A 12,137-nucleotide genomic window follows, 5' to 3' on the forward strand; every position below is an offset into this window, starting at 1 on the left:
ACAATACCTGTTCATCGCAGAGAAAAATGGCATTGCCTATACTAAGCAAAAGAAAGGAAATAAAATGCTCAGAAACATTTACAGATGTATGCAGACTCACACACACACACACACACACACACACACACGCACGCACGCACTCACACACAGGCTCGCACTGCGTCTAGGCCTGCCTTTTCACTTATTTGTATGTCCTGAACATATTTCCATGTCAGTAGACACATATCTTTGTAGCGGTAACAGCAACTAAATATTATTGCAGCGCATATTTTTACCATCATTTATTTAACTCATCATGTTTGAACTGTTAGGTTGTATCTATCATTTTCTGTATTACAGACAATTTGATGACAAATGACCAATCCCCTAATGTTCAATATAAAAATATCAATTGTATAAGGAGATAACGGGTATTTGGCTAAAATAAAATTCAGTGTGGCCCACCTTCTCCACATGTAACGTGCTCTAAAAAGGCATGAATAATTAAATTAGCCCTTCTATTCTCCAGCACAGATCCTGAGCCCAACTGTGGGTGCAGGTGCTTAGAGCCTCGGTCTGCTCTTCTGCCCGCCAGAAGGCAAAGGCCACTCAACTGCCACCTTAAGACAGCCAGGATTCGCCTCTCCCTTTTAATTAATAGAATAATGCTCAGGTTCACTGCATGAGAGCAGCGCTCTCTGACTTTGCATTCATCAGGATAACCTAGGTGGTTTGTTTAAAACTACACATTTCCTGGCTGAGCTCCCAGAAACTGGACTTCAGTGGTTTAATGGGGGTGTGCATAGGACAGGTGATTCTGAGGACCACGAGGGGTTAGGAATTTCGCCGTTAATTCTGGCCAAGGGAGAGATTAGACCATCCAGCATTGTCTGCAGCATATATTTTTTTTCCTCTTTTGCAATGAATATTTGATGCTCAGCGGGATGAGCCCCAGGATGAGGCACACATCCAAGAAAAATCCATGCCTCTCCATCTTTTCCCCAGGATTGCCCTTTGGTGAGACTCTCCTTTGCGATTGCTTCACTTTCCCGGGTTCATAGAACAAACCTCTTCTTAGTCTCTTTTGTTGTTTCCTATCTGTTCAACAAACACCCACTGCGCAGGACCATCCTCCGGAAAGCCCTCGAGTGGGGCCGTTTGGGAGCCCTTCTTCGTGGGGTGAGCACTGAAGGAACCGGGATCCCATAAGCCCGTGCTTTTGTAGGGGCTGCTCCCTGTCCCATCGCAGGTAACTGGCACCAGGCTGTTAAGCTGTGGATGGGCAACTGGCACAGCGCTTTGAATGTGCGTATTTCAGCACGTGGAGTTGGCCGGTGAAGTCAGCCGAGGTCGGCACAGCGTACAGCAGCGCGCCTGTCCGTAGGGAGGAAGTGTCGTCCCGCCTCCCCGCCAGGTCAGTCCCGTTGCGCCTCCTCCTATCCCACTCTGACTTTCGCGCGCCCATGCGTCTCTGAGTGTAGCGCCCCGATACTCTTCCCCACCCCAAGGATTCTTCTCCCCACGGGACGAGCTGGGGGCCCGGGAGCGCCACAGACCCCGTGGACCCAGGAAATCGCTGCTTCGTCATAGCTAAGCTCGCCGCGCTCAGCTTTTCCCACCACCTGGAGGATCCACTCTCCGTGCGTCCTTCCCGACCTCAGGCTGCAGAGAAAACGTGGGGGCGGGGATCGAGGAAGCCGCGCGCAGAGGCTCCTAGCGCAGCCCCAGGAGGAATCCTGCCGCCACCAAGAAGCTGTGCGCGCGGCCGGGCTCGGCGCTGACAACAGCCGGATCTACCGGGCCTGCCGCGAGCCTCCGCGTCCAGGTGGGGTCTCCGCGCCCCGATTCCACCCCACCCCGCCATCGGCGCTCCCCGCAAGTGCGGAGTTTCCACCGGCCCCGGCGTTCGCGCCCACTCACGGTCTCCCTTGCCCCCCCCCTCCCCGCCCCGGGAGATGCTCCCGGCGTTCTATTCCGCCCTGCCTTGGCCCGCCCAGCGAACGATGTGACCCCGCCCCCTTGCGGTCTCCCCTCCCCCGGTCGCTGCCCCTGCCCCCACCTGTGGCGCTCCGGGCATCTCTAAAGGCCCCAACCAGAGTCCTCCAACCCACCCGCAAGGGTAGCACACCGGCAACGCGGCCCCACCCCCAGGGACTCCGCCCACTTGTGGTGTTACCCCCGCCTCCGCGACCTCACCCACCGCTAGCGCGGCAGCCACCTACGACGACCCCCGCGTAGGTCCTCCTGCTCACACCCGGCCCCGGCCAGCCCCTGCCCCTTTCTCTGCCCCTTTCCCTGCCCCTGCCCCTGCCCCTAGCCGCGCCCCACCCCCGCAGCCCCTCCTGTGCGCTTGGGCCCCGCCCGTCAAGGCCCTTTGACGCTAGGGCCGGGCGGGGGCGCGGGCGGGGCAGCGTTTCCGAGTCGGGCGCACGCGGGCAGGGTCTCCATTGCCTGCTGCGCACCCGGACTAGCGGCTGCCCTCGGCCTCCTCGTCTTGGACGCGGAAGACTCCCGGGCCCCCAAGGGCTCCTTGCGGAAGTTCCTGGAGCAGCTCTCCGGGGCCGGCAAGGCCATCGGCGTGCTGACCAGCGGGGGACATGCTCAAGGTGCGCGCCCCCCTCCGGGCGGCGAGGGAGGGACGGACGGAGAAGGGGAGAAGAGGGAGAAGGGGAGAACAGGGCGAAGGGGATGGGGGAACCGGGCAGAAGAGGGGGAAGCGATGGGAGGACCCGGGGAAAGGTGGGGAAGCGATGGGAAGAACTGGGGAGAAGAGCGGGGAAGCGATGGGAAGAACTGGGGAGAAGCCCGTGCCCGGGAGCGGCAGGGGTACCTGCGGGGCGGCGGGAGCCGGCAAGGCAGCCCCGGGGTCCATGCCGGGTGGGGCGGAGGAGGAAGGAACATGGCGATAGGAACCTCCATTCGGAAAATAGTGAGCTTTCCACCCTCTCCGGTTTATGTTTTAAATTGAGCCTGGTAGAGGGGGTCGCCTGGAGCACCTTCCGGGGTCGTTCTGCCTCTGAGCTGTAGGATGGGGCCGGGCTTCCCCTCCGAATCCTGGGTACAGCGCGATCACTTCTTAAGTTGCCCCCGCCCCCCAACTCCGCCCCACGCCACCCCCCAGCTTGTCGAGGAAGAAAGGGCCGGATCCCGGCGGGCCTCCTGTCGCCTCGGGCCCCCCGCGGCGTGGGCGGGGGTCCCGGCTGCTGCAATGCGGGAAACGGCAGGGGTGCTCTGGGTTCCCGCCTAGCGTCTCCGAGGCAGTCAGGCAGCCCCTCGCGTTTCCGTTGGAAGATTTTAAAAAAGGGTTTCCTGCGCTCGCATGTGCTGTCGCCTTCCGGCTCGTGACAAAACCGAAAACTAAAATGGGTCCCAGGCCCTCCCCGCCAGCCTCCGCGGACGGGAAGGAGCAGGAATCGGGGACTCCGGGACGTCAGTGGCGCTGCAGCGCGGGCTCTGGGCTTCCCCTGTCCTGTAATGTGGAAAGGGCTCTCCAGGAGGGGCCGAGCCTGGGCCCACGACGCAGGCGCTCCGGGAGGACATTTAACATTGAAGAGCGAGAGGTGGTGGAGACTGCGCTCCCCAGGCCCCAGGTGCACGTAGGGGCACCGGTGCCCAGGTTCAGGAGGGTGAGGCCTTCTTGGCCAGGTAGCCTTGTTAAATCTATCTGAAAATCACAGATAACTAAGTATCAAGTCGTCACAGATCATTTTAGTATCCTGAATGAGATGGCTACGGAAAACATGAAAACGTCGTTACTGGTTACGTGCATGATGCATCCAAAACATTGTTACCTGCACAGTGGCAGCACTGATATTTGTGGGCTTTTGAACGTGTGGACTGGAGTGTTAAGAGCCCTTCAGAGTTATGACAGTAGTTTGATTTGAATGTTCTTTTCTTGGCGAATAAATGCTGTACATTGAATTTACCCAGGAAACTAGGAAGGTGAACCCACACGAAGGACACAGGCCTGTGGGCTGCTCCAGGCGCCCTTAGGGCGTTGCAGGGCCTGAGCCATGCGCTTCCTGCTCAGCCTCCTGAGAGCCGTGACGGCGTCTCTGTTCTGCCTCACACTGGACCCGCTAGTTTCATATTCTTGTTATGGTTCCGAGGCTACAAGCGGTTGGATTCTGTGAGACACTCTCTGTCTTCCTCCTCCGGCTGCTTTCAAATGGGTCGTCTTTTTTTAGAACTGATTTTTTAAGCAGTGATTGATGGGGTGAGTTGTAGTGCTGTCCTGAACTGCAGAGGGAGCGCATTGAGGAACCTGGGTTTTGATGCTGTGCACATCAGCAGAGTCACCAGCCCAGGGCCCTGTCAGTCCCATTATTAAGCTCATTTCTTGCTCTTGTCATCGTTACTCAGACGCCTTAAAAAAAAAGCAAACTCCTGCTTACCGTCACTGGCTGAGTTTGGCAAATGGGTGTTTACCCTGGAAAGAGGAGCATTTTGTCCTCTGGAACGTCTAAGGCGCCCTTTGGTGAGGTGGTCTGTTTCTGACCACTCTATCCCGTGGGCGTCCTTCCTACTTCCACCTTCCCTTTCCGAACGCCTCCGCCTCCAGGGCTTTAACTTTCCTTCTGTGTGTGTGCCACGCAGAGGTTATGACTGTTGTGCCAGTGCCCTGTTTTTTCTTTCTTTCTTTCTTTCTTTCTTTCTTTCTTTCTTTCTTTCTTTCTTTCTTTCTTTCTTTCTTTTCTTTTCTTTTTTCTTTCTTTCTCTTTCTTTCTCTCTCTTTCTCTCTTTCTTTCTTTCTTTCTTTTCTTTTCTTTTTTCTTTCTTTCTTTCTTTCTCTCTCTTTCTTTCTCTCTCTTTCTCTCTTTCTTTCTTTCTTTCTTTCTTTTCTTTTCTTTTCTTTTCTTTTCTTTTCTTTTCTTTTTTCTTTCTTTCTTTATTTCCCTCTCTTTCTTTCTCTCTCTTTCTCTCTTTCTTTCTTTCTTTCTTTCTTTCTTTCTTTCTTTCTTTCTTTCTTTCTTTCTTTTTTTTTTTTTTTTTTTTGAGACGGAGTCTCACTCTGTAGCCCAGGCTGGAGTGCAGTGGCCGGATCTCAGCTCACTGCAAGCTCCGCCTCCCGGGTTCACGCCATTCTCCGGCCTCAGCCTCCAGAGTAGCTGGGACTACAGGCGCCCGCCACCTCGCCCGGCTAATTTTTTGTATTTTTTAGTAGAGACGGGGTTTCACCGTGTTAGCCAGGATGGTCTCGATCTCCTGACCTCGTGATCCGCCCATCTCGGCCTCCCAAAGTGCTGGGATTACAGGCTTGAGCCACCGCGCCCGGCCCTTTCTTTCTTTCTTTCTTTTTCTTTCTTTCTTTCTTTCTTTCTTTCTTTCTTTCTTTTTCTTTTCTTTCTTTCTTTCTTTTCTTTCTTTCTTTCTTTCTTTCTTTCTTTCTTTCTTTCTTTCTTTCTTTCTTTCTTTCTTTCTTTCTTTCTTTCTTTCTTTCTTTCTTTCTTTCTTTCTTTCTTTCTTTCTTTCTTTCTTCTTTCTTTCTTTCTTTCTTTCTTTCTTTCTTTCTTTCTTTCTTTCTTTCTTTCTTTCTTTCTTTCTTTCTTTCTTTCTTTCTTTCTTTCTTTCTTTCTTTCTTTCTTTCTTTCTTTCTTTCTTTCTTTCTTTTTCTTTCTTTCTTTCTTTCTTTCTTTCTTTCTTTCTTTCTTTCTTTCTTTCTTTCTTTCTTTCTTTCTTTCTTTCTTTCTTTCTTTCTTTCTTTCTTTCTTTCTTTCTTTCTTTCTTTCTTTCTTTCTTTCTTTCTTTCTTCTTTTTGCTGAGGGCCCAAAACTTGCTGCATCTCAAAAGAAGCAATTGCATCCATTTGTTCGCGATGAGCATAAACTGCTCTTTAAGGGAGACTAATTGGTAAACCCGGCTGCTGTGGGTAGAAAGACAGAGGTGGCTGCGGAAGCAGGGCTCTGCCTCTTGGAAGCCTGCACAACCTTCCTGCTTTCTTTCTTCAATATCCGCGGGGGGGGGTGGGGGGTGGTTAATTTTAATAAGCCCTGGAAACCAACAAAGCAGGAAAGTGCTAAGACATTGAGGTGTGAGATTTAAAATGACAACCAGCAGCCTCTCATTCTTCCTTCACTGAGGAAGGAAGGAACCAGTTGCCTCTTCGTTTTGGGGCTGCAGGGTATGTTTGGCAGAGACACTGGCCCTTTGTGCTGTGTGACTCATGAATTGAGATAGTTCTTTACTAAGTGTTTTGTGCAGTAGGTATGAAAATGGGGAAAGAGGGAGCACTGTCCTTGGTGGAGAGGCGTGGAGAGACGCTGTGATACATAGCGAGTCCTTTTTTTCTGGGCTCCTGGTTTTCAATCTTTTTCTTCTTTTTTTCCTAACAGCTTGAAAGATGATTTTTGTGTCTTAATTAAAAGATTGAAGACTGTGGGTCAGACCCAAACTAATTCCATTGGCATCAAAGAAAAGGATTCTTTACATATTTATCTATAGGCACAATTTATTTTTTTATTTTTTGCTGAATTATCTGGTTAGTCAAATCATACATTAGAGAAGCAATATTAAAAATTAAAAAATAAAAAATGTGTCTGTAAACGTATCCCCCTTCCATTCCAGTCTTTGTTTCTGTGTAATTTTAGAACCTTGGACCATGATGTACATAGAGTTTATATTCTTTTAATATCTTGCTACTTCATTGTTTTCATGTTTAATCTTTGGGTTGATGTATCACAGGTTACTTGACCGTTTCTTACAGGTGTTTGGTTTAGTTTTTTTTTTCCCTTAACGCTAATGTAAATTTGAGTGTTTGGATGGTAGTTTTAGCAGAATTTAAGGCAGAGTCTCAGTTAGGGTGATGGATCGATTTATAGTCCCTAGTTTGAGGAGAGAGGTGGCAATATGCCCTTTCTTCTAAAATTGATATGTTAAATCACAATGGACATTTACATGATTTTGAGCACTTGGGACTCCCCTGGGGTTCACTGGTATTGCACGGTCCGGGCTGGGGATCTTCTGCTGGAGAGGCCCCCAGCGTGCCCAGCGCAGGGTCCTGAGTGTGTTGCTGCAGGACAAGCTCTGGGCTTTGCCCTGCAGCGGCCGTCGCTCTGGGAAGAGCTGGCTGCTCCAGGAATGAGGCCTATGCTCTGAAGCTCACATTCAGCAGACCAGCAAAGGTCAGCACAGATGACCTTATATGAATCATTCATTTAACAAGCATTCATGGAATACACATTCCATGCAGTTGGAACTTAGAGTGGAAGGCCATCAGTTCACTGTTGTCTCAGCAGAACTTTGTCCCTGGGTCCCTGTTGAACTTAGAGTGGAAGGCCATCTGCTCACTATTGTCTGAGCAGAGCTTGGTCCCTGGGTCCCTGTTGAACTTAGAGTGGAAGGCCATCAACTCACTGTTGTCTGAGCAGAGCTTGGTCCCTGGGTCCCTGTTGAACTTAGAGTGGAAGGCCATCAGCTCACTGTTGTCTGAGCAGAGCTTGGTCTCTGGCTCCCTTTTGTAGCCTCCGCTCCTAGGAGGTGCACGGTGAGTGTTGGGGGACCCTCCACAGGCACAATTGCTGAACAAGGACCCCTCCCAAGGGTGTCAGCCCTAGGCCCTGAGCTCTGAAGAGGAGGAAGGCATTCCTGGGGCCATCTCCCCTTCTGGATACTGAGCTCTGCACAGAGAGAAACTCTTCCACATTCACTGCAGTGAAGTTCATACTTTAGAGACTGGGGCCTGCATTCCCCAGAATTTCCATGGCCACAGGTGGTGGCCGCACCATGCGACTGGTGTCTATGTTCCCTGGAATTTCCGTGGCCATAGATGGTGGCTGTACCATGTGACTGGGGTCTGCATTCCCTGGAATTTCCGTGACTGCAGGTGGTGGCTGCACCATGCGACTGGAGTCTGTGTTCCCCAGGATTTCTGTGACCACAGGTGGTAGCTGCACCATGCGACTGGAGTCTGTGTTCCCCAGGATTTCTGTGACCACAGGTGGTAGCTGTACCATGTAACTGAGGGTCTGCGTTCCCCTGAATTTCCGTGGCCATAGGTGGTGGCTGTACCATGGGAATGAGGGTCTCTGTTCTCTGGAATTTCCATGGCCATAGGTAGTGGCTGTACCATGCGACTGGGGTCTGCGTTCTCCAGAATTTCTGTGGCTGCAGGCTGTGGCTGCACCATGCGACTGGGGTATGCATTCCTCGGAATTTCCGTGGCCATATATGGTGGCTGTACCATGTGACTGAGGGTCTGCATTCCTTGGAATTTCCATGGCCATAGATAGTGGCTGTACCATGTGTCTGAGGGTCTGCGTTCTCTGGAATTTCTGTGGCTGCAGATAGTGGCTGTACCATGTGACTGAGGGTCTGCATTCCTGGAATTTCTGTGGTCGCACATGGTGGCTGTACCATACAACTGGGGTCTACATTCCCTGGAATTTCCTTGGCCACAGGCGGTGGCTGCACCATGCATCAGGTCTTCTGTCTCAGGAGTTGGTGCCATTGTCTCTGTTATTCCCTCGCCTGACACACAGAGGCAGTTCCTGACTTTATCACTCCCAGGAAACACACAGGCATCTGTTTTGGATCCTTGTTTTATTTCCCCATCACCTTTCTCATCAAAGGGAAATTCACATCCCTCTAAAGCTGAAAATGGTGTGGGGCCCCCTGGTGGTCTTTCCAAGGCATTATCAGCAGGTAAATTAGATCATGTGGGCCAGTGTACCTGAAATGAAAACAGAAAGGTAAGTCGTGTCACTAAGCTTTGGTGGGAGATTCAGGGTCTTTGTTAGTGGCAGAATCATCCAAAGTAAGTTGTTTGTTCACTGCAGATCTAGATGGTTGGCTGTGTCAGGATTAACCTTAGCCAGTGTCGACAGAGTGTCGCTTAATCCTCACAGAAGCGTGTCAAGTACATTGAAGAATAGCTGCCAAGTTTGCTATTGTCGGGAGAGAGGCAGGTACGTCTCTCGCTTAGCCCAGTGCTGCAGGAGGCCAGGCTCACGTCAGGCTGTGCGTGTGAGTGGGTTGGATTTTTAGCACTCTGGGACGGTAAAGCACAAACATCTATTTTTAACTTGTGGGTGACCTTCTTCTGTGCTGCTTGAGTCTCTGTGGGCCTTTCTCTGTTTCCTTCCTGAGGAGTCTGTGCCAGGGTCCCAAGCGTTCTCTGGGCTGCACATCCGCGCCTGCCCAGTGAGGAGCCTCCTCCTGGTGGCTGTGGGACTGGGCTGGGCCCACACTGTCAGCATCGTCTGGGGTAAGCAAGCCCGTCCTTCCACACCTCAGTGTCCCCAGCTGTTGAACAGGGCTAATCAACTGACCGTCAGGATTAATGGGGATCAGATGCGCTCATCTCATAGCCCTGCTTGGTAAATAGCCACTTCCACTCTGTCCTCCAATGTGCTACTCTAGACTTTTTCTTTACCTCCATTTAGCCAGGTGATTCGAGGTGACAGTGACAGTGACTATCAAGAGGGATGTACAGAGGAAACCAGTGGAAGAGAGCTCGAGGAGCAGACATGGGCGCAGGGAGCACAGTGCGGGGAGCACGGCTGCAGGGAGCATAGGCATGGGGAGCACAGATAGGTGTAGGGAGCATGGGCGTGGAGAGGACGGGTGCGGGGAGCACGGGCGTGTGAAGCATGGGTGCGGGGAGCACGGGTGCTGGGAGCACAGGGCATGGAGAGCATGTGTGTACTTGCTCTGCTCTGACAGAGGCTGCCGAGCATGTACTCTGTGCTCAGATGGGTCAGAGCCTCAGTGCCTCTTTTTAAAAAAAAAAAAAAAAAAAAAAAAAAAATCTTTTTTTAAAGATAGGACTTCTGTCTTCCTGGTGGCCCCTTTTAGTCGATACTCTTTTAAGCCTGGTTTTCCAGAGAAAAGCTAGGAAGGATGGCCTATATAGGTTCCAGTCTGGGCATATCTGGAAGAATGGGTCTTTTTTAGGTTTGAGTCTGGCGTACCTGGGGACATCTTTGAACCTCCACTCAGAGTCCCAGAACCACGTGTAGAGGCTCCCCAAATGTCTGCTGGGACTTTCCCCTCTGCTCGCGGATGATGAAGAGCAGAACCTCACCCTGCCACGACCTCTGGGGTCCTCCTTCCTGGAGGGCAGTGCCTTGGTGACCAGCGTGTGTAGGAGTCTGAGCTGGCACCTTCGGGCTATGCTGTGCAGCGGGGGCTCATGCCATGGGGCATTCTTGTGTTCTGCACCGGGACTGGTGACGTTGGGCATCCTCGTGCAGTGTGGACCACATGAGGTGCACATGAGCCAGACAGCTCCCGGAATTCGGAGCCTGGCTCTGTCTCAGGCCACCCACCTGTCTGTGGCATTTTTGAGGGATTGTGGGGACCCTATGAGTCTGTGTCCCCACCCTCACTGGCTGGACACCTGTGCCAGGCTGGAGTTTTATGTTTCACCATCCCCTGTTCCGAGTTGTGTGAATATTTATTTTCATTACCTACTCTCATGAGCTTTCCCTTTTTTAAAAAAAAAAATCGGAGACAGACTTTGAAGTCCTCTGGCCCTACCGTTCGTGGACCTAATGGTATTGCAGAAATTATGACCTCAATTATGTATAATAACTGGGGCTACTTTAAAAGTCATGTAAAGGAACAAGGTGGAGTAGTCATTTCAAGCTGTACATCATGCTGGATTCTTAAGTGAACATTATCAGGCTTTCAACACGTTTTCTCTTTTTATTTACTTTGGAGAATATAACGGATGCTCAGAAGCTGTTGGGATTTAGTAAGAGGAAGTTATCCTTAAGAAGCTATTTAAGCAAGGGGACAGTTGGAGTAAACGTAAATTATGAACACACACCTATTCCAAACCAGAGAAATAAAAGCATCAACTGTACTGGGGTTGAAACTTGGGTGCTAGTGTGTCTTTCCTGCCCACAGTGACTGTGGCAGTGCTGTGGGCAGGAAATTCTGGAAAGAAGACTCGGTGCCAGTGGTAATTTTTGTGACGATTCATTTGCTTTCAGCTCAAGTGACTATAGTCTTACTTGCAAATGGCTGGGTCTCCACCAATGGACCACAACACTGACATAGGACACATGAGAAATGACCCTTGGGTTTTTAACAATTATTATTTTTAATGGACACATTATAGTACATATCCATGGGATACAGTATGATATTTCAATACATGTTTTTCGTGTGTAATTAGCAACTCAGGGTAATTAGCATGTCCATCATCTCAAACATTTGTCATTTCTTAATGCTGGGAATATTTAAAATCCTCTCTTCTAGCTGCTTGAAAATATACAATAAATTGTAAACTATAGTCACCCTACAAGGCTATAGCACACTAACCCTTATTTTTACTATCTAGATGTAATTTTGTATCCATTAGATAACCTCTCCCTTTCTGCCTTCCCGCCGCCCTTTCCTGTCTCTAGAAGCCACTGTTCTACCTTCCGAGGGTAGAATATCGTTTTCCTCATAGAGATCTTTAACCTTCTTGGTTAGATTTCTTCTGAGGTATTTTTATTTTTATTTTATATTTTTGTAGTTAAATGGGATTGCTTTCTTGATTTCTTTTTTCACTGGCTCATTGTTGGTCTATAGAAATGCTACTGATTTTTATATGTTGATTTTGTATTCTGTAACTTTACTGAATTTGTTTATCAGTTCAAAGAGATTTTTGCTGGAGTCTTTTTTTTTTTTTTTTTTTTTAATATATAAGAGCACATTGTCTGAAAACAGACAATTAGAGTGCCTCCTTTCTACTTTGGGTGCCCTTGATTTCTTTCTCTTGCCTGACTGCTCTTGACTAGGACGTTCAGTGCTGTGTTGAATAGGCGTGGCACAAGTGGGCGTCCTTGTCTTGTTACAGATCTCAGAGAAAAAGCTCTTAGTGTTTCCCCATTCCCCATTATGTTAGCTGTGGGTTTGTCACATATGGCCTTTATTGTGTTGAGGTATTTTTCCTTCAGTGCCTCTTTTGTTGAGACTTTCTATCATGAAGCAGCGTTGAATTTTATCAAATGCTTTTTCTGTATCTATCGAAATGATATTATGGTTTTTGTCCTTAATTCTGTTGATGTGATGTAGCATGATTATTGATTTGTGTTTGTTCAGCAATCCTTGCATCCTGGGATAAATCCCACTTGATCATGGTGTATAATCTTTTTGATTTGCTGTTGGATTCAGTTTGTTAGTATTTTGTTGAGGATTTTTGCATCTGTGTTCATCAGGGATATTGA

At 49.6% G+C, this 12,137-nt stretch overlaps 1 protein-coding gene across 1 annotated transcript in view; it reads left to right on the top strand.

Moving 5' to 3' along the window:
- Nucleotides 1-1,282: 1,282 nt before the first annotated feature.
- Nucleotides 1,283-12,137, top strand: part of LOC135967904 (uncharacterized) — a 45,971-nt gene continuing 35,116 nt past the window's right edge. Inside the window, exons 1-4 of the mRNA XM_074021138.1 lie at nt 1,283-1,359; nt 1,641-1,804; nt 2,131-2,213; nt 2,297-2,585. Of these exons, the coding sequence (XP_073877239.1) occupies nt 1,283-1,359; nt 1,641-1,804; nt 2,131-2,213; nt 2,297-2,585 (613 nt within the window). The remainder of the gene's footprint in view (nt 1,360-1,640; nt 1,805-2,130; nt 2,214-2,296; nt 2,586-12,137) is intronic.

The sequence above is a fragment of the Macaca fascicularis genome, chromosome 16 (genome assembly GCF_037993035.2).
Source record: "Macaca fascicularis isolate 582-1 chromosome 16, T2T-MFA8v1.1".
Taxonomy (NCBI): Eukaryota; Metazoa; Chordata; class Mammalia; order Primates; family Cercopithecidae; genus Macaca; species Macaca fascicularis.